Source organism: Ictalurus furcatus, chromosome 3 (genome assembly GCF_023375685.1).
Source record: "Ictalurus furcatus strain D&B chromosome 3, Billie_1.0, whole genome shotgun sequence".
NCBI lineage: Eukaryota > Metazoa > Chordata > Actinopteri > Siluriformes > Ictaluridae > Ictalurus > Ictalurus furcatus.
In genome coordinates, this window is record NC_071257.1 from 10414391 (window position 1) to 10435422 (window position 21032).

Consider the following 21032-nt stretch of genomic DNA (forward strand, 5'->3'; position numbering starts at 1 on the left):
CTATGGGCGTGATCCAAGCCATGGGCTTCTTTGATCAAGAGCGGGAGGTAACAGGCTGGGGCTATACACAATCCTTCTATGCTGCGCCATAATCCAGTACCCGCCTCTTTTCTCACCCCCCGTTTTATCCACGCTGATACTTCAGCCACACCTGCGGTGTTCTGCAGCTCCACCAAGTGGGCCACATTGTCTACCTGCGGATGCCGCATCGGACTTTCCCCAGGCTGAGTTAGGGCCATCATCTGCCCCGGCCCTACGGCAGCTTTCTTAGCTGCCTCATCCGCCAGTGAGTTCCCTTTAGTGATAAAGGAGTCATCGGTCCTATGTGCCCTGCATTTCACTACAGCTAATTTTGTGGGCAATGTCATAGCATATAGTAAATCTGAAATCGCTTCCCCGTGGGTCACGGCTGACCCATCTGCCCGCTGGAATCCCCTTTGAGCCCAGATTGGTCCAAACACATGGCAGACTCCATGAGCATAGGCTGAGTCCGTATATATAGTGCAACTCTCATTACGGCCCAAATTACATGCAGCTGTCAACGCCCGTAGTTCAGCTAGCTGGGCCGAGCAGGGTTGGGGGAGCGGAACACTCATCACTACCTCAAACGTCGCTGGGTTTCGTCGTGCTTCTACTACTGCCAACCCAGCCTTATTGCCCGTATCAGTGCGATAACAGGAACCGTCCACAAAATACGTATGCTTAGCATTATCAATAGGGCAGTTCTCCAAATCTGAACGCGCTTTCAAAAATATCTCTGATTCCGCTACGCACTCATGGGGTACATCATCTATCGGGGTTACCAGTTTATCGGCCGGATTCACCGTGGTGCACCGTTCTATGGTGAGCTCCGGGGCTGACAGAATGGAGTCATATCCTGTTCGACGGGAGTTCATTATCACAAAGGTCTGACTCGTTAGGAGCGCATGCAGTGCATGGGTCGTATATAATGTAACTGGGTGCCCCATGGTGATTGAGGACGCTTTCTGATATGCAAATGCGGCCGCTGCCAAAGATCGATAACAGGGGGGCATCCCTTTTTCCATGTTATCGAGAGCCGTGCTGTAATAGGCGATGGCCTGTTTTCCCATCCCTTGTTGCTGCTGAGTTAGGACAGCCGATGCGTACCCCTTTCTTTCGGATACATAGAGGTGAAACGGTTTGCTATAATCTGGGTTAGCCAATGCAGGAGCGGTCATTAAGGCCATTTTAATATCTGCGAGTGCAGCTAGAGCTTCAGGAGTCCAGACGAGGGGGGCATTTGGCTGTGATTGGTCTGCTGCCTTAATCATATCCCGTAATGGTTGGACCCTTAGCGCGAACTCACATATCCATGGGCGACTGAACCCTCCATTCCTAGAAACGCCAACATCTGTCGCACGGTGGTTGGCTGTGGGGCCTTGCGTATGGCCTCTACATGCTTTGGCGCTATAGTACGGCTTTCTCCCTCTAACACACGACCTAGGTATTCCACTTTTTGTCTACAAAATTGCAACTTTTCTTTACTTACTTTGTGGCCATTTTCGGCCAACATTCTTAGAACCTTTAGAGAGTCGTGCTGGCATTGCTCTTTGGACGCACTACAAATCAAAAGGTCGTCGACATATTGCAAGATGGTGCTACGGCACTCCAGGGCTGAGAGGTCTTGAGCCAGTACCTGATTAAATATGGATGGGCTTTCACAGTATCCCTGCGGAAGTCTAGTGTATGTGTACTGCTGCCCTTCGTATGTGAAAGCAAACAAATGCTGTGAGTCTGGGTGCAGTGGCACGCTAAAAAATGCTGAGCATAAATCTATGACAGTATACCATTTGGTCCCTTCTGGAATGTTCGACAATAGGGTGTGTGGGTCTGGCACTACTGGTGTTTCCGGTATCACAATTTGGTTAAAGCACGCAAATCATGTACTAGCCTCCACTTCTCTGAGTCAGGTTTTCTAACTGGAAAAATGGGGGTATTGCACTGACTTCGCGTGGAGATTAGTACTCCGGCCTCTACCAATCCGTGTATTGTGGGCCATATGCCTTCTCTAGCTTGCACTGACAACGGATACTGTTTCTGGTAGGGCAACCTTGCATTCTCTTTTACCTTAATCTGAGCTAGGTCGGCAGATTTAACCAACCCTACGTCAGTCGGATGTTTTGTCCATAGCTGTTCTGGAATAGTTTTCAGTATTTCCTCATTGTCCTGATCTTTTGCTGCCTTAACTGCCATTTGTAAACCACTCCGGTCCGTGCTCGTGCATATGCAGACACTAGTGGCCACGGCGGTATCAATTGCTGTTACTGAGATTCGCACAAACTTTCCATCAGGCGACTTGTGCAACGATGGATTGGTAGTTTGCTTCCACTCTTTTACTTCTTTTGCCTGCCCTATCATTGGCTCTACATCTTCCCGTTCCAGGCCTTTGGTGACCATGAGTGTGACATGGGGCGCTGTCCCTTCCAGCTGATACCAGTTAGTGATTCTATCTGGGAGCTTTATCATAGCCGCCACTCCCTGTGGGCCGCTTATTATTTCCATGGTTTTAATGTCCATTACTTGTCCCTGTTCCATGTCCTCCCAAAGCTGAGCATATTCCTGGTCTCGTCCACCGTCATCATTTTTAATAGTGCAATATAAAGGGGCCTCCACTTCTGTGCAATCGGGCCGCATGTACTGTAACCATGGTTTCCATTCTGCGTATCTGTGCCAGAGTTCTGAGTTAGCTGGATCGGACATCTCTAGCCAGTATACCATCCTCACATTACGGGCGGTGCTAGGTGGCTCGTGCAACAATAGGAATTGTGTGGATATTGATTTGGGGAAAGTCACCCAAATCCCAGTCGCCTCGCACTGTATCTGAGCTCCCAACTTACACAGGGCATCACGTCCCAGTAGGTTAACAGGCGCTCCTGGCGAATATAACAGGGGTGCTTGTATTGTCACGCCATGCAGAGTTAGTTCTTGAGGCTCGGTGAATCGTAAGGTCTGTATTTTTCCTGAGAAGCCCATAGTTTGAATAGCCTTACAGGTGAGGGGGAGCTGTGAACCTTCTTTCCCTATACTTGAATATGTAGCTCCAGTGTCGATCATAAAAGGCGCTTGCAAGGTGATTCCGATCGTCACTGTAACAGTTGGCTCTTGTTCTGGGTGCAGTGTGGTGACGGACTGCATGAGCTCCCCCCCCCCGGCTTCTCTAGGCCTCCTCAACTCTGGCTGGGTCCCGGCTCCCCATAGGGGCCATACATGGGGCCACCTTGGCGTACTGGGGGTAGCGGTTGACACCGAGGTGGCATTCCATAGCTCTCCGGCGCTCTCGGTCCAAGCACCTGACCTCTTCTTTCAGCCCTATCCACGCGGTCTCCCCAAGTTGGTCGTGGGACACGTGGACAATTTCTCCTGAAGTGGCTAGGATCACCGCATCCCCAACACCCTTCAGTTGCCATATCTGGTCTTGGCAAAACTCGACCCCGTCCGTATCCTCGTCCCCTCCCCCAGGCAGGTGGCATTCCCGGGTGCATGGGGGCCCTCATATGATATATGTAATCCATCTGGGCGGGGTGCAGCATAGTAGTTATGTGTGGGACTTGCTGTTGTGGGTGGGCCTGGTATCCACTGGCCAACAGCATAGGGTCAGCCTGTGCTGGGGCTGACGCTTGTGGATGGGGCACCATTACTGCCGCTTGTTTAATGTGCTCCCTCCTCCGTTCCTTCTCTTCCTGTTTAGTCCTGGTCAGTTCGCCGAGCTGTGCCTTACAGAGTTGGCTCATTAGGGTTTCAGTAGCATCTTTAGCTTCTTTTTTCAGCTTTCTGTGTTGCTCCACGTGATGGGTCACATGTCCCAGAAATGAAGCCCATTCCATTGAGTTGAGCCCCACCACTTCCTCTAACTTCTTCTGTACCTCCCCAGGGAGAGCCTTCTTCAATAGCAGTTTGAACAGTCCCACACTTGCCACTGAATCGTCCCATTTGGCACCCGTTTCATCCCTCCATTTATCTTGAAACTTTTGTATGAAGGTTATCACGTTTTCTTCGTCTTTCAGTTTTATATTTTCGAGCTTCCCAGGGTCCATCTTAGCCGGAAACATACTCCTCACAGCATCCCATATTTCTTGTCGGTACAGGCCAAACGGGATGGCATCAGCCTTGGGGTCGTCTATCAAATCCCTGTGTTCTGCCCCATCGAAAATTTCTTCAGCCCGTCCCTTGCCCACTGTTTGGCAGAGAATGGCTTTGATATCGCCTATCGCCAGGTGCTGTCCTGATGTTTTTTCCTCAAACAATCCATTTCTGATCCATTTCTAATCCATTTCTGCCCCCCTTCACACATGTTGGGTAGTCGTTGGATCAGGCCCGTTAGGTCCATGAAATTCCAGGGTGCATAATGTAGGGCTTTTCCTTTAACCATGAGGGGCATCATCTGACCTGGGGGTGACCCCCCAACCTGAGTAAGGCTGGGCTCCGACTGGGAGCGGGCATGCGCCAAGTATGCTGTGATACCAGGTTCGAATCTCACTGGGGGCTTCAGGCTTGCCCTGCTCCGTAGTGATCTAGCTCCTCTAGGCTCCAAGTCTTCCTCCTCACTGATGTCTTGTTCAACTTTTCCTTCGTTGTCTGTGTCAGTCCCCTCGCTCTCAGTCCCCACTTGTTCGTCCAGATCCATGTCTGAACTCACTTGCTTCTTCTTCTGCTTGTGATATATTAGGACTTTTGAGGCCTTACTCAGGCTCTTCACATGTTTCCCTGCTGACTGGTTCAGTGCTCTTCTCGACCTCTGTGATTTTGACTCTCCCAAACGGGGCTTGTGCGCATACTTATTTTTCACAGCAGTCGCCATTTGGAACGCTTGACCTGCGAGATTTTTCAATTCATCCATTTTACCCACGCCGTATGATATCCCGTCCTCTAGCCGTTGAATCCTGCCCTCCAATTCCTTATCCTCCTCGATAGCATATGGGGAGAGCACCACATCCCCCTCTATACGGACCACCCGCCCCACATTGTCTCTCGGCTCACTTTTTCCTCCTCCTGTGGTATGTGGAGCCCCTCGTGCTCTGTTTCCACCCTCGTGCCCTCTCTCGCTCCTACGACCTTCTTGATTGCCCCTGGTCCCATGCCCCTCCTGCTCCTGTATTTCCCCCAGTCTCTTGTCTTTTTGCTTGTGTACCCTCGGCAGTGACCCTGGCCTCGGGGTGCTAGTGCTGGGGGGAATCTCCCCGTGCTCCGGCCACCGAGTGTGGGTCCAGTCTTTCATATACTCCTGTAGTTCCCTGTCCCTCTCTTTGTTGCCTACCTGTGGGAGGTCCAGCCGTGGGCTTTCGCTCTCGACCGGGGTTCTATCCTCGTATTCGGCAGCTCCTTCTTCCATTTTGATAGGTTCTCCATCCTCCCGCATGCGATGCCTCATTCTCTGGTATCCGGTGAATGTTCCCTGTATGTCCACCTCAGTTTCCTTCCATTCATCTTCTCTGTCTTCCAGGTCTTGCATCATGTAGAGCCCGGCAGGTGGGGCACTTCCGACAGGCCTCGCTGGAGGATGGTACTGAGGGTTATATGAGGGCGGGGCCTCGGCCCATTCCTTCTGAACGGCCTCTTTTATCTTTTTTCCTAGGCTTGCTTCCTTTTCTTCTTTCTTCCGTATCACCGCCTCTGCTCGTTCTCTCTGCCGTCTATCCTTCTCCTTCTCCTCTTTCCCTGCCTCCTCAAACCAGTCCACTATCTTCTCTGTCTTCACATATTTCTCCCTCAATCTCAAGCCTTTTTTCTGTTCATTCCATACAGCTAATCTCTCTTTCATTATCTGGCATAGCTGTTCATCAAAAGTACCTTCCTCGGGCCATTTCCACTCACCACTAGTCTTCTCACTCCATTTTTTACAATAATGCCTAATGTCTTTCTCATCTGTGCAGTGTTTGCTTATCACCCTCTCTATCGGGCTCATCTTTTTCTTACCTTCAGCCATAACTCTGGCCGTGTCTCACACCTCTCAGCCCTTAGAGTCTGTTGTACATGCCCCCTAAATCCACTAAGTTATCCCTCACAGCCAAATGTTTTCCTCTTACCTTGTCCTGCTGTTCCAGCCTGCTTAGCCTATCTCGTACCGATTTATGCCCGCTTTTCCCTTCCATCCGTACTCGGCCCAGCCAGCCTCCCTAGGGACTCACATACACTCAGAGTACATACATTCAATCAATTTACTTATGACGATTAATTAATTAAGTAAATGCTTCAATTAATCTTATAAATCTTAAGTTTAACTGTTTCACACAGCTTCACACAACGGCCAGTCCGGCAATTCTTACATGTTTACAATATTCTTAGACATAATATTTACCTATTCAATATTACCCAATTTTGGGTAATTAAACAAAAATTAAATTGTATTATTATCTGTCATTTAACTGAACAACACCTTCATAATTTATGGAATATAAAGGAAAGGTCCCAATGGACTGACTCACTGATTTCTCAACAATTTTGTTATATATTACTGGTCTAGAAGTTCTTATTCACACAATGGGCAGTCTGACAGATGCCTAAAATATTTACAATGTTCTTGCATGCTCCCCCAATTTTTAAAACACTCACACAGCAGTTATTGATACCAATAAAATTATAATACACACAGCCCACAGAAAGTCCGTACCAGATTCAAAACATTAAAACAAATTTTTAAAACAAAAAACTCACACTGTTCTATGTTACTCAGCTCAATCTGAAGTGCGCACACACACACATTTTTCTTCTTTTCCTTTTTTCTTTCCACACAGACGGCAGGCCTGCTTGCGCAGATAAGAACAGATAGGAACACACACATACACCCCTTTCTATCAACAACGCCGGCAAGCTCACATACACACATTGTATTCCACATTATTACACTTATTTATGTTACTACATGAAGTTTTCAAAGTATAAAGCACCTCCATACCAGCTCCGTATGCATGAAGCTTACAGTCATACAAATTAAATCCAACTTTCTCCAAAAAAAAATTTTCTTTTCTCTAAATCTTATCCAACTTATCCAACACACATATCTCTTTATGTATGGAGCTCATGTTCAGAGCACTAATAAATACATTTTTTCCCTGTCTCCAAAACTTACACGCTCTCACACCGCCCTCATATTATAAGCACATATATTATAAGCACACACATTTGTTAGTACACATTCCATTCATACACCGGGCACGCTGTATAGCACGACCCGGACCTGGGCCCCAGGATTTATTTCCCCTCTCTATCCAGCCCTGGAATCTAATCTATCTATCTATCTATCTTTTATCTAATCTTTTTATCTATCTTTTTCCAGCGGTATTAGGGGTCCCCACCAATGCAGCCGCCACTAGTCTGCTAGTCTAGTCTAGTAGCCGGTATCTGGGGTCTGAGGCCTCCTTTTCCACCTGCTTTCTATCCCAGCCCTGGAGTATTTCTCTATTTCTCTTCTCTTTTTTCTACCTTTTTTCTACCTTTTTTCCCTTCCTCCAGCGGTATTGCAGGACTTTCACTCACACAACACATATACAATTTCATTACACAGTCTTATGAACCTTATACAATTACAAAACGTACAATCTTCTACAATCTACACTTCTCTTACCTCTTCTCACTCACTCAAGGTTCTTTTGGAGACCCACTTAGTCTTTCTTCCCACCCCGGGGCTTCCCAATCGTAACAACAGACCACTAAAACAGAGCTTTGAAATAACAGGCGTCTGCAATGCCTTTTCCTATACGGCCTGTCTGTTGCTTAGAAAGCGAAGTCCCACGGGAGAGATTCCAGACATATAGATCTTAGCCCAGTCCCATCTGGGTCGCCAAATGTTGGCTCAAATTTAGCCTATTACCCAAAAACACTTAAAATTCAACATAGAAGCCAATACTCACATCTACCTCTGAGCCCAGTTGGAGATAGAAAAAAATTCACCAGCCGTGAGTGAGAAGAAGCAAGGGTCCAGCTTTATTGTTCCATTCCACCACACGAGATCCACACCGATAAGAATTCTCAGAAGTGATCCCAATACCCTGAGCTTAAGCTCCAGTATTTATACTGTATTTACACACTAAATAACCCAGATGTTTCAAGAAGACTATGATCTCACTACCAATAGGGTTAAAAAAGAGCTCATTTACCTTACTCTTATGTTCCAGAAAAGGGCTATTTCACTTACACATAGAATTGAAACCAGGGGTTTTAATTTACACATAAAATCAGAACCCAGGCATTTCTAATAACCCAGAAAATAAAAACCCAGAGTTTTGAATTACACAGAGAATCAGAAACCAGAGTTTTCATTTACCTAGGGCATCAGAAACTTCGTTTTTCATTTACCTAGGGAATCGAAACCAGAGAGTTTGAATAACCCGTAAAATAGAAAGTGGACAAGACTAAACAATCTAGAGTGACCTTGGTCTTACTGTTATCTCGCGGGGTTGGGGGGCAGCTTGACTCAGCCACCCTTATAAATGGCTCCTCATGGTTCTTTCTTAAAATTAAGGCCTTCCTTGCGAGACAAGAACCCTCACCATTTGAGTCATGAGTAAGTTTACATTTTCCTGTATTTCTAGTTTAGAATTTATTTTCATATTTGCACTATATTTCTTATTTTATATATATTTATACTACTTAAAAAGCGGTTTACTGTACTTCCAACTTCTTAATATCATTACAGTTCTACTGTCCTGCATATCCTACTATTCTGTTTTTTTATAGAGAGTTTCTCTATTACTATAAGATATTATTAAAGTTATTCATGTGTGTGTATGAGAAAGAGAGAGTGTGTGTGTATGTTGTGTCTACTTGCCCGCCCTTGACTGTACGAGCGTGTGTGTGTGTGTGTATTAGCCCTCCTCAGCTCAGCTCGTATACCTCTTTTTGACTTTTTTGACTACTACTGCTCTTAAAGATCTTTAAAGTGTAATTCCAATTTGTCAATGTCCGCCTAATCCCGCTTCTATGTGTCTAGGTGCCCGTCTTTTCTTCTTCTCCCCTTTGCTGGATGCTAGGTCTCCCTTATGTTTATTTTATGACATTTTTTATCCACAACAGGTACCCGTTGAACCCTCCTAGCTGCCTCGCCAAAACAGTGTAGGATATTACACTTCTCCAACCTACATTGACCCTGCTAGCTCACAGATTCAAACTATAAACTAATTAGAAGATCTGTCTTACACTCAAGAAGAATAAAACAGCCAAACTCACGAAGACTGGATTCAGAAAAAGTAGGTTTATTAGCAATCAGCAAACAAAACCTCTGGTACCAGGGATGCATGTCACATGAAGATGTAATTTGCAGCAAAGCTTCACTGGCTTACAATCTCTTTATATACATTTCATGCATATTCTTCTTAATCAACTTTAACCATCCACACATGTTTCTTCATTATGTATCTCTAAGTAGTCTTGAGTTTTCTATTTTAATGCCTAAACTTTTCCTTATCTCTTTTTCTTGCAACATTATTTACATTATTATTTTTGACAGTTATACTGTAAGGTCTATTATCTTTTCTAGCAGTTACTTCCTTATCTACTTTTGATCCATTTCTACCTTGGATGAGCAACAGACTTTTCTCTTGTCAGGGATGAGTGAGCATTCTAATGCTTATCTGCACAGTACAGTTGTTCCTTTTTTAATTGGCCATCTCATCCATCTTTGCTCCTTGTCTGACCCTTGGTAGGGTCAGACTTGTGCTTGTAACTTATTCTATATTTTACGCATTCTTCAAACTTAGACATATAGTCAAACATCAAACCTGGGCCTTCCAAGGTGAACAGTGGACCTTCCAAGATAGTTGATACACCCAAACCCATGTGGATCAATTTTCCATCCACTACAGAGTTACAGTTATAAATTTACTGAAGATTTAGACGTACTTACATCAACTAGCTGACTTTTGGAAGAGTAAAGTACCACACAGAACCAGAGAGTGAGAAAAAGCAAAGGTCCAAGTTTATTGTTCCACCACACGAGATCCACACCGTTTGAGATGTCCCAAAAGTGATCTGAAAACCCTAGAGTGGGGCCCCCCTTTTTATACAGTGTTGTGCTATGAGTCTCCGCCCTCCATGTCTATTTTTAATACCAATAGGTATAACCATATTTACATCCCAATGCCCATTATGTCCTCATTTTCATCAATTTCAACAACCATTAAGTTTACACCGGACATTATTTTGACAACCATTATGTTCTTCCTTTAAACATTCCTCAATACCCTTAGAATTGCCCTAGCGTCGGTTTAGGTTTTTAAAAACCAACTACTTCTTTTCTTCATCATTCTCACCTGACTTTGCCTGGGAGAGGACCTAGGTGACATATCTCTGATATAAATCTACCATGGGTGAGTTCTTACTTAAAACTACAATTCAGAGGTCTTTACAACCATTAGTACGTTTTTTTCTTGTTGAACACTGGTTATGCTTTAAGTGACCTTTTCTGTCCTTGTGACTTTTTGCTCTTCTATGTGTGTGTAACTGAAATAGTCCATACGGCTCGCCTTACAGTGGGTCATGTAATTATCACTGGCCATATGTTGCCTATATTTTTAGTCGTGCATACATATCTGTTGGGCCTGATTAACCAGTTCCATCTCCCTCCTTTTTTTTTTAATCTTCTCTATGTTTTTGTCCATGTGTAGCTAGTAACAGTGGATTCGGCTTTCTGCTCTCATCCTTAGAAGGCTTGGAGGGTCTAGACCTGAACACACGCTACCAGCTGTCTCACTTATTCGTGGACTTGGCTCTCTTGATCGATGTTCTACGTACCCCAGCCGAGACCTCAACTTTTCCACCCCCTCTAAGATACAGGCTCAGTCCAGCTACGATTGGCGTTGATGTTTCAACTCAGACAGATTTCCCCTCTTACGTGCCCTCTGACCATTCCTCTGAATACCCCGAGGACGATGATGACATGGTTCGCTCCGATCCTGAATCCAACTTCTCCCCGCCCTCTACCCCGTCCAGTCCTGATTATTCTGATACCCCGCTGAGACCTACTCCATCTCCGGGGCGCACCCCATACCATCAGCCTTTCTCCCCTTTCTGCTCTGCTTCTCCAACAGACTACACGCCTACTAGTCCTACTTATTCTTAATAAAACATATTTTCTGTATCCCTCGTTTTCCCTTGTGTTTTGTTTCCTTCATTTTTTATCCACAACACCCCCTCTCACACTTTTCCCAGACACCCTCTGTCTCGGTTGCACCGAAGTTCAATTAAATTTTATTTGTATAGCGCTTTTTACAACGGTCATTGTCTCAAAGCAGCTTTACAGAAATATATAAATATAGGATACAAATTGTAAGTGTGTGGACTAATCCCAATTGAGCAAGCCAGTGGTGACGGTGGCAAGGAAAAACTTGAGGAAGAAACCTTGAGAGGAACCAGACTCTGAAGGGAACCCATCCTCATCTGGGTAACAACGGATAGTGTAAAAGCAAAGGAAAGTTCATTTTGAGTTTTATATTAAGTCTGTTTTTTGAACTAGTCCACTGTTCAAAGACGACCTGAGTGCAAAACTGCATGTGGTAATTGCAGTCCCGGAGCCTTAGAGGCAACCATAGTACCAGCAACCACAATGAGAATGTCCATGTGGAATTGGAGTTGATGAGAGCTCCATCCAGAGGCAGGGCATCTGAACGGATCACGCAGGTCCAGAGAGAAGAAAGGGCCAGGATCACTAGCATCTCTATAACATCATGTGTAGCTTGACAGAAGGAGAGAGGGAGAGGGAGAGATTGTTAGGTAAGACTGTGCTTTGTGTAAAAGAAAGTCTATTCATGGTAAGCTTGAGTAAACAAATACGTTTTCAGCCTAGACTTAAACACTGAGACTGTGTCTGACTCCCAACCACTAATTGGAAGGCTGTTCCATAACTGAGAAAGCTCTTCACCCTGCTGTAGCTTTTGCTAATCGAGGTACCTACAAATAGCCTACACCTTTTGATCCAAGTAGGCATGGCAGATCATAGAAAACCAAAAGTTCGCTTAGATACTGTGGCACGAGACCATTTAGTGCTTTATAGGTCAATAGTAGTATTTGATAATCAATGCAAGATTTCACTGGGAGCCAGTGCAGTGTGGATAAGTTAGGGGTGATATGGTCATATCTTCTAGTTCTAGTAAGTACTCTAGCAGCTGCATTCTGGTCTAACTGGAGCTTGTTTATGCTCCTACTGGAACATCCAGATAGTAAGGCATTACAATAATCTAGTCTAGAGGTGACGAAAGCATGAACAAATATTTCTCCATCATGTAGTGACATTATATTTCTTATCGTAGCAATATTTCTGAGATGAAAGAAGGATATCTAGTAATATTATCTACAAGAGCGTCAAATGAAACACTGGAGTCAATAATCACACCAAGGTCTTTTACTGCTGCACATGCACATAAAAAATATATATTTTTAAAGTATAGAAATTTAGAAATTTAGAAAAGATAGCGTCAGCTCAAGGGATACTGCTTCCTGCGACTAAGTGCATTGCAAACTTCAAAATGGCTTTGTGTTAATAATAATAATAATAATAATAATAATAATAATAATAATAATGTTCCCTAGACACAATCTGTGAAACTTTATTCTATAAAAGCAAAGAATAATGTTTCTCTTTTTGTTAATGTTAAATGTTTTTGGATATATTCTGTTAATAACTTAAATTTCCTCTGTGTGTGTGTGAACTTTTCACCTGCACCTGGGTGCTTCTCTCTTAAACAGTGCATCAGTCAGGAGGCTCTTCTGTGCGTTCTTATGTTAACAGTGCATCTTTCAGAACTTCCTCATTTTTGTGCTGGTGCTTTTTATGCAAGCACCATATCGTCTAATGTAAAAACGATTGGAACATTTCACTAAACTCTTCAATATTAATTATCTATATTTTATTCATGTCATGATTTGGAGACGGACACGAGTGCAGATTTACTTTAATTAATAGCACAACCAAACACAAAACAAGAACTATGAATCAGCAGCAAAACTGTAAAGCAAATACTAATCATAAACCAAAGACCATAAACGCAGCAACACTGACAATGGCAAAGAAAGACAAACGTAAGACAACGAGTGCAGAGCAAACTGTGGCTATGTACACGAGTGTTCTTTAACAAGAACTATTCAGCTGCAGGTGGTCATGTGACTGATGTAGTGAGGTGCAGTGGCTGCTGGGAACTGTAGTTCAGAGTTCCTTCTCTGATACATGACAATTCATTAGTTTATATACTTAATACCTTATTTTATCCCAAACTTCCTACATAAACTCTCCTATTTATTTATTTATTTATTTATTTATTTATTTTCATATGATACATTTACATGTGATTCATTTACATTTGATTCATTTTCATGTGATTCATTTCATGTGATTCATATTTGTATGATTCATATTCATGTGATTCATTTACATGTGATTCATTTTCTGATTTGTTTCTCTTTAAATCCAGTTTTAGACTGTGATATTACAAAGGTCTTTCCAAATTATTACTTGCCACACTGTATGAGATAACCCCAGTAAAATTGCCTGAATTCTATAATATAATTTGTTCACCATGTTAGGTTTAAATCCTCTAAAAACAGATTTGCAATTGACTAACATTACTCCGTTCCAGTTCACATCCTTCAAAGCATTAGCATGTTTTGTTTACTCTCACTCTTTGTATTTGGACCCCTAAATATAGCCTCAAGCAGTGATCTGTGGGATCCACACAGACTTAGCAAACATTGCCTCAAACATTATGTGGACTGCTGCTTGAAAGTTTTGAACCCTTTATAGTTTTCTATATTTCTACATGAATATGTAAGTAGACAAGTAGATAGAGAACAAATGAGACAAAAATATTATACCGGGTCATTTATATTTTGAGGAAAATTATCCAACATAGCATATCTGTGAGTGACAAATGTTTATGAACCTTTGTTTTCTTTATCTGGTGTGACCCCTTTGTGCAGTAATAAGTGCAACTAAATGTTTCTGGTAACTGTTCATCAAATAACCACATGAGCTTGGATGAATTTTAACCCATTCCTCAGTACAGAACAGTTTCAACTCTTGGATGTGGCTTTCCTCAAATAAACTGCTTTCTTCAGGTCCTTCCACAACATTTCTATTAGATTAAGGTCAGGATGCTGACTTGGCCATTCCAAAACATTAACTTTCTTCTTCTTTAACCATTTTTGATAGAATGACTTGTGTTCTTAGGGTCATTGTCTTATAGCATGACCCACTTTATCTTGAGATTTAGTTCACAGACAGTTGTTCTCACATTTTCCTTTAGAATTTGCTGGTATTTCAGAATTCATTGTTCCATCAATGCTCATGTTCTATCATAGCCCAGATGCAGCAAAATAGGCCCAAACACTACCACTACCACTGCCATGTTTCACAGATGGGATAAGGTTGGAATGCTGGAATGCAGTGTTTTCCTTTCTCATTCAAATCAAAAAGTTCTATTCCCTTTCGAAGGGAACTTCACGTTGTGTTAGCTGAACGCTGCGGGAGCACCCTCGCACATAACTGGTATCTGAAGCTTGTGTAAAATCATGCCTAATTTATAGGCCTGCCATGATCAGGTGACGTGGCAATTAAAGCTACACAGCGTCTCATTCCCTTCTCAGGGAACAGGGTTACATGATTAACCCAGATGTTCCCTTTCAAAGGGAACTTCACGTTGTGTTAGTTGAACGCTGAAAGAACAAGAATACCCACTCTGTCATACTGAGGGTACACCATCAGCTTTATTATCTTCAGCGAGACTGCATGTTTGTGTCTCTATCTTTTCTGAAAATCTCTTGACTTTTCAATCCCTTTGAAAAAAGAGTGAGCGAGAGAGAAAAATTCAGGAATGCCTTGCTTCTGTTTCATCAAGGGGAGGCGTGCACACTTTCTGTGTGAAGTGTCTAGGGATGAGCACGCCACGGCAGCCCTCGAGAGGTCTGACTGTGCGCATTGTAACGCCTTACATTAGGCAGCTCCACTCACGAGTCACTCTCTTCTCGGAAGCCGAAACGAGTTGGGTTTCAGAGCCTCGCGAAACTAGCCACCTCAGGTCCCAGGGATCTCGTATGGATCTGGAAGAAGGAGCTGGAGACAAGCGCTGCTCTATCTCTTGCTCGGTCTTCCGGGTCTGGCTCTCCGCTGGATTTTGGACCACGCATCGTGACACCTTCTTCCGCTATGGAAAGCCAAAAAAACCCCCCCACACATAAAAATAATAATACCTCTGTGACTCCGAGGAGCCAGAAGGGTGTGCTAAAAACTGAGAGCAGCATATAAAGAGCTGCTTAAAGACTGGATGAGATTTTTTCTCCCCAGTGAAAGTAAATCCCTCACACTGCAGAAAACTTCCCTTTTTTCCAGAAGTGCATGACAAAATATCAGGCTTCTGGGGGAAAACCATGCATAAGCTGTATTTATAACCCCGCAATGTCAGATTATTCGGCTATCGTGGGGAATGAACGGCATGGCTATTTAGTAATGCTGAAGCTGGAGGAGGTGCTTGCGAGCTACTTCTCTCCATCGACGGCAGATAATTTAGGGGGGCTGGCTTTGCCATCCAAGCCATGTAAGGCACCATAGCATTGGTGGGCAAGGCCTATGCAGTAGTGGGTCTTGCTTGTGGATCACTGCAGACAATGACAGTGTTGCAGGCCTACCAAGCAGACCTGTTGAGTGAGCTTGACATACGGCGGCATTCAGCCAGTTCCTTCCCTGTTGTGTCGAGTTCACCCGGGTGCCCACGAGTGGAGCCTGGGCCAGCGCTAGTGCGAGGAGGCCAGAAGGTGAGTACGGCAGCCCGCCAACCACTGCAGATAGCCAGTGGAACCAGGCGGCCACAGTCGCGGCCTGCTATTAGGCCTGATCTGAGAATGGTCAAAAAGGGAAGCAGACAGAGAAGCGGTCCTGAGGGGCTGTGTAGGGACATATCAGGGGACATGAGGTTGTTAGGGCAGTTAGCCCCCAGTGCTACTGTAGGGCCTCCCCTAGCCAAGGCTGTCCCAACTTTTCAGTGTTCACTGGTCAGCGAGCTGTCACAGGGCATCAAAAATCTGATGCTATCCCTCCAATAGAATGTGGAAAAGTTAACATCACTAAAAGACCATCTGGCAGCATGGAAACTACTGCCAAATGTGTCTCCATGGGTTCTGTCTAGCATAGAAAAGGGTTACTGGGTTCAATTCCGAGCTCGACCCCCCCGGTAGAATAGCATCCACGACGAAGTTGTATGCGCTCAAGTGCAACTTTTTGTCTCATGGTGTGAGGAACGTCAGATAGACCCAGTGAACTGTGCAATAGCTACAGTCCTGGAGTTCTTACAAGGACATTTCTCAGCAGGGTTGGCTCCTCCTACAATCAGGGTCTACGTGGCCACCATTTCAGACAACCACGCCCCTATTGATGGAGCCTCTGTGGGGCAACATTCTCTAACTTCGAGGGATATGTGTGGTGTCAGGCGTCTGAGGCACATCTGCAGACCATGCATACCTTCCTGGGACCTTTCTGTGGTCTGGGAAGTTCTTTCAGGTGCCGCATTTTAGCCCTTGATGTCAGCCTCTGAGAAGCTTCTGACTCTAAAGGAAGCTCTTCTTCTGGCCCTGACATCTCTCAAGTGAGTAGGAGCTCTACAAGCTATCTGTTGCCCCTTCTTGCCTTGACTTTACCCCTGGATTAACCAAGGCCTCCCTGTATCCTAGGCCAGATTATGTTCCTAAAGTGCCTACATCTGCTGCCCAGCCTGTGGTGCTGCATGCTTTCTCCCTCCTCTGTTACTCATATCGGAACAAGAGAAATTGCACTGACTGTGTTCAGTAAGGGCTCTCTGTACTTACGTCCACCGCTCCGGCCAGTGGCGTAAGTCAGAGCAGCTGCTGGTCTGCTTTGGCGGCGACAGCAGAGGTGATGTTGCATTGATACAGTGCATCTCTAATTGGATAGTGGAAGCTATCTCTATCTCTATAGCTTATGAGACGCGCAGTCTCACTATACCTCTGGGCATAAGGGCTTGTTCCACTAGCGGGGTTGCCTCCTCGAAGGCTTTGTCCAAAGGGGTATCCTTACAGGATGCGTATGCCTTAACAGGGTGGTCTACGCTGCACACATTCATTTGATTTTACAATTTGGATATACATTCCTGCCCAGGCTTGAGTGTCTTGCAGTGACCCTCAGGCTTGGGTCTTTTTGAACAGGCCGTACCCTCAGTATGACGGAGTGGGTATCCTCATTCCCGCAGTGTTCAGCTAATGTACTGTGAAGTTCCCTTTGAAAAGGAACGTCTGGGTTAAGCATGTAACCATGTTCCCTAAGAAGGGAACGAGACATTGCGTAGCTTACTGGGGCATGCCTGTGAATTGTGTCTTTGCTTCAGATAATAGAGGCTGACGGCGCGGTTCAGAGGTGTCGTTTATATATCAAGCAACACGCTTAATTGCCACATCACCTGATCACGGCAGGCCTATAAATTAGTCATGATTTTACACAAGCTTCAGATACCAGTCACGTGCGAGGGTGCTCCCACAGCATTCAGCTAATGCAACGTCTCGTTCCCTTCTCAGGGAACAGGGTGACATGTGTGACCCAGACATTTTGGACTCATCTGTCCACAAAACATTTTTCCAATAGCCTTCCTGCTTGTCCACATGATCTTTAGCAAACTGCAGATGGGCAGCAATGTTCTTTTTGGAGTGCAGTGGCTTTCTTCTTGCAACCCTGCCCACCATTGTTGTTCAGTGTTCTCCTGATGGTGGACTCATGAACATTAGTCAAAGTGAGAGAGGCCTTTAGTTGCTTAGAAGTTACCTGGGTTCCTTTGTGACCTTGCAGTCTATTACACATCTTGGAGTGAAATTTGTTGGTTAAGCACTCCTGGAGAGGGGAAATAATAGTTTTGAATTTCCTCCATTTGTAAACAATCTATCTGACTGTGGATTGGTGGAGTCCAAACCCCTCTAGGGCTGGTTTTGAAACCTTTTACAACCTCATGAGCATCACCAAGTCTTTTTCTGAGGTCCTCATGAGTCTTCTTTGTTTATTACATGATACACTTCCACAAACATGTTGGGAAAATCAGAATTTGATAGATCCCTGTCATTTAAATAAAACAGGGTGCTCACTTACACTTGATTGTCATCCCATTGACTGAAAATACCAGACTCTAATTTCACCTTCAAATAAACTGCTAAACTGCTTTTGCAATATTGGATCATTTTCCTCAATAAATAAATGATCAAGTATAGTATTTTTTCCTCATTTGTTTAATGGTGTTCTCTTTGTCTACGTTTAGGACTTGTGTGAAAATCTGATGATGTTTTGTCATATTTATGCAGATATATAGAAAATTCTAAAACTTTCAAGCACCAGTTTAAGTAGACCAATGAAGAGAACAAACATTTGAGTATTTTAAGTGTAGCACCTCTAGGTCTCAAGATATAGGACAGAAAATAAATGTCTGTGCTACAACACCACCTTCAGTGGTCATTAAAAGTTTCAGTGTTTAATGAGAATCCAAATCAAAAAAGGCAAAAAAAGATGCTAATTTTATCCACAAAGTTCCAGCAGTGTATTCAAAGAAATCATCCAATATGCAAGTCCAAAATGCAAAAAAATCTTCTCCAAAAATAAAACCAACAGAAATATGTCCTCAAAAAGGGGGGAAAAATCAAAAAAGATTTCAAAAGCAACAGGCAAGAAGAACAGCATTACTTACATGAACCATGAGAGACTGGTGTTAGCACAACTAAACACCAAGCAAAGAAACTAAGGAACAGGGCAACTTAAATACACATGGGTGAATGAGACATAGGTGGCAGCAATAACACTATTAACAGACAAATGGAAAACAACATAAGGGAACAATGAGGCCCTCTAGTGGCAAAACACAAAATGACATGTTCAAAATACTGACAATGTGACCAAACATGAACATACTAATGAAGTTTTCTGACTCTACTGTGGTCTCTATAACATTCTCTATAATAAGCATTGCATCCCTAGTGGGCAGATACATACTGTTCTCAAACGTTAGGTCTTCACATGCTGACTGCACAATATCACAAGCCATAATTTAAATATAAAGTAGTGGCAGAATTCACTGTAACAAACATACTATGTTGGTTGTGGGATTTTTTTTATGAACAACATATATAAAGCTGAAATATTGTGAGATACTAAACCTAAGAAATATAAGAAATAGCTTAGATTAAACTGAGGCCAGGGAAAACGGTATGTGTGTATGTAGAAGAAGGGGCAAAGGAAAAGAGACCCACCTACAGTGCACTGATAAAATAGTGAAGGAGTAAGGGTACACAGAGGAGCTGCAGTGATAAGACACATAATATGCAGACATAGGCAAAATGAACACACACACAGAAAATAGTTTAAAGTAAGATTTGAGTATAGAGAAAAAAGATACACAAAAGGGCATTACTTTTTTTTTTTTTTTTTACAATAAATGGTTTAACATAAAATTTCATAGGGCACAAAGTTCTTTTGTTAACTGTTCAAGGAATCTGGGTGGCTTGAGTACATTAACATGCAGAACATGCAGGGTACGTTCAGCTTAAAAAATGTGCGATTTTTGAAAAAAAACTTATCTGACCTTAGCTCCACCCCTTATGCATGACCACACCCCAAACTGTGCAGATGACTTCAAAATCTAGTATTGTGTATATGTTTCAAGTTTTCAAATCCATGCCAACTGACGTGAGTTTGAATAAATTATGCTATGCCTCTTTAAAATTAATTGTCATGTGATGGCCATATTGTTTACAAATCTGGATATTGCATAGGTTTGACATATTATGCAAATTAGCAAAAAAGCCAAGTGGTGGAGCAAAATGGTTCTTTTTTGTTTTTGTAGCAAAAATAATTTTCATTATAGGACTTATGATATTCAAGATACAACCCCAATTCCAAAAAAGTTGGGACAGTATGGAAAATGCCAAAAAAACAAAAAGAGTCGTTTGAAAATTCAAACCCTGTATCATATGGAAAACACATTATTAACACATTTGATCTTTTACTTTGTGAATTTTATTTATTTTTGAAAATATACGATCATTTCGAATCTGATGCATGCAACACACTCTAAAAAAGTTGGACAGTCAACTGTTTACCACTGTGTCACGGTTTCCCCTTTAGGCAGTGCGCTGGAGAGCATGTGGGCACACGCGTGCACGAGCGCCCACTCTTCGAATGTTGACAACCGTGACATTGTTTACTATGGACACATGCATTTGTTATGTTTCTGTTATGTCTCCTCCCTGTTCTGTCATTGGCTGTTGTATGAGCGTGTCTAGATTGGTGTCAGCCGTTAACACTTAACGCGCTGATTATGTTTGTGTATATACCACGCGCCTCCCAGCACACGGCGCAGAGTATTAGTTTAGATTCGATACGATAGATAGTCATAGTCATAGTCATAGTTATAGTCCATGTTAGGTTCCTTGTTAGAGTTATTTAGGTTAAACTTTAGATTTAGTCCATGCTGGTTTTTCCGCTGCCAGTTCTATGTTTCTTGTTTTGTATCTTGACCCTGTTTCCACGACCTTGATTCCTGCTTTGCCCCATTTATGCCTGTTTGCCGATCGCCTGACCTTTGCATGTTCTTAGATTACGTTTTTGGATCATGATTTGGATTTACCTGCCTGTGTCTCTCTTAAATAAAACCGTTAAACTGCATTTGCATCTGTCTTAATCTCCCTTACGTCTCGGGACGTGACACACTGTGTAACATCACCTTTTCTTTTAATTACACTTATTAAGCATTTGGTAACTGAAGACACCAGATGGTTAAGTTTAACAAGTGGAGTTTCCCCCCATTCATCCATTATTCATTTCTTCAGCTGCACAACTGTACTGGGCCTTCGTTGCCTTATTTTGGGCTTCATAATGCACCACACATTCTCACTTGGAGACAGGTCAGGACTGCAGGCAGGCCATGCTAGCACTCGCGCTCTCAGAACCTGTTTTGCTTTTGTCCTGCTCTGGATGGCAGCATATGTTGCTCCAAAATGTGTACAGATCTTTCTGATGCTGGCTTTTGGACCTGACGCTGATAACAGCT

At 43.5% G+C, this 21032-nt stretch overlaps 2 protein-coding genes across 2 annotated transcripts; one reads left to right on the plus strand and one right to left on the minus strand.

The window, feature by feature from the left end:
- Positions 1-3865: 3865 nt before the first annotated feature.
- LOC128605360 (uncharacterized) lies at positions 3866-10310 on the minus strand. The gene is made up of 2 exons (XM_053620723.1): positions 9860-10310; positions 3866-6761 (listed from the first exon to the last, which is right to left on the minus strand). The coding sequence occupies exon 2, from the start codon at positions 5942-5944 to the stop codon at positions 4226-4228; it is 1719 nt and encodes a 572-aa protein (XP_053476698.1). The 5' UTR covers positions 5945-6761; positions 9860-10310; the 3' UTR covers positions 3866-4225.
- Positions 10307-11074, plus strand: LOC128605050 (DNA-directed RNA polymerase II subunit RPB1-like). Its single transcript, XM_053620161.1, has 2 exons — positions 10307-10322; positions 10620-11074. The coding sequence occupies exons 1-2, from the start codon at positions 10319-10321 to the stop codon at positions 11072-11074; spliced, it is 459 nt and encodes a 152-aa protein (XP_053476136.1). The 5' UTR covers positions 10307-10318.
- The last annotated feature ends 9958 nt before the right edge of the window (positions 11075-21032 follow it).

Bases quoted from the DNA above. Each gene is read 5' to 3' on its own strand.
- LOC128605360 (XM_053620723.1), bottom strand. From the start codon at position 5,944: ATGGCTGAAGGTAAGAAAAAGATGAGCCCGATAGAGAGGGTGATAAGC.